Source organism: Cicer arietinum, chromosome 6 (assembly GCF_000331145.2).
Source record: "Cicer arietinum cultivar CDC Frontier isolate Library 1 chromosome 6, Cicar.CDCFrontier_v2.0, whole genome shotgun sequence".
NCBI classification, from domain to species: Eukaryota; Viridiplantae; Streptophyta; class Magnoliopsida; order Fabales; family Fabaceae; genus Cicer; species Cicer arietinum.
Window position 1 is genome coordinate 3612251 of NC_021165.2, and position 939 is coordinate 3613189.

Below are 939 nucleotides of genomic sequence, written 5' to 3' on the forward strand. Positions count from 1 at the left end.
AGATAATAATGTAGCAAATAAAAGAAAAAATTAATTGGGGTCAGCAAAAAAAAAATAAAAAAGAGAAGATATTAAAATAAAAGAAGAGATGCCACTTCCATTCATACATTTCCGTTCAATTTACCTCCGTGTCGTCTCCTCTCACTCTCACCTCCTCACTCGCCACATGGCTACCTTCGAGCCCATAAGCCCATCAAACACACGTGTGGGCTGGATCGGCACTGGTGTAATGGGCCAATCCATGTGCTCCCATCTCATCCGAGCCGGTTACACCCTCACAGTCTTCAACCGCACCCCCTCCAAAGCCCAACCACTCCTCAACATCGGAGCTCACCTCGCCAACTCCCCCCACGCTGTCGCCTCCCAATCCGACGTCGTTTTCACCATCGTCGGCTACCCCTCCGACGTCCGCTCCGTCCTCCTCGACCCCGAAACCGGCGCCCTCGCCGGACTCAAACCGGGAGGCATCCTCGTCGACATGACAACCTCAGAACCCTCCCTCGCAATCGAAATCGCCGCCGCAGCAACCTCGAAAAACTGCCACTCAATCGACGCACCAGTCTCCGGCGGTGACCGCGGGGCAAAAAACGGAACCCTAGCAATCTTCGCCGGAGGCGAAGAATCAATCGTTAAAACCCTAGAACCGTTGTTTTCACGAATGGGAAAAGTGAACTACATGGGAAGTAGCGGAAAAGGACAATTCGCGAAGCTAGCGAATCAAATAACGGTAGCTTCAACAATGGTGGGGTTAATTGAAGGAATGGTTTATGCACACAAAGCGGGACTGGATGTAGGGTTGTACATCGATGCTATATCGACCGGTGCGGCGGGTTCGAAATCGCTTGATTTGTATGGGAAGAGAATATTGAAGAGGGATTTTGAAGCAGGGTTTTATGTGAACCATTTTGTGAAGGATTTAGGGATTTGTTTGAAAGAGTG

The 939-nt window shown here is 50.1% G+C and overlaps 1 protein-coding gene across 1 annotated transcript in view; it reads left to right on the forward strand.

Moving 5' to 3' along the window:
• LOC101513071 (probable 3-hydroxyisobutyrate dehydrogenase-like 1, mitochondrial) overlaps nt 1-939 on the forward strand; it is a 1369-nt gene continuing 430 nt past the window's right edge. Inside the window, exon 1 of the mRNA XM_073369821.1 lies at nt 1-937. Within this exon, the coding sequence (XP_073225922.1) occupies nt 89-937 (849 nt within the window). The 5' untranslated portion in view covers nt 1-88. The remainder of the gene's footprint in view (nt 938-939) is intronic.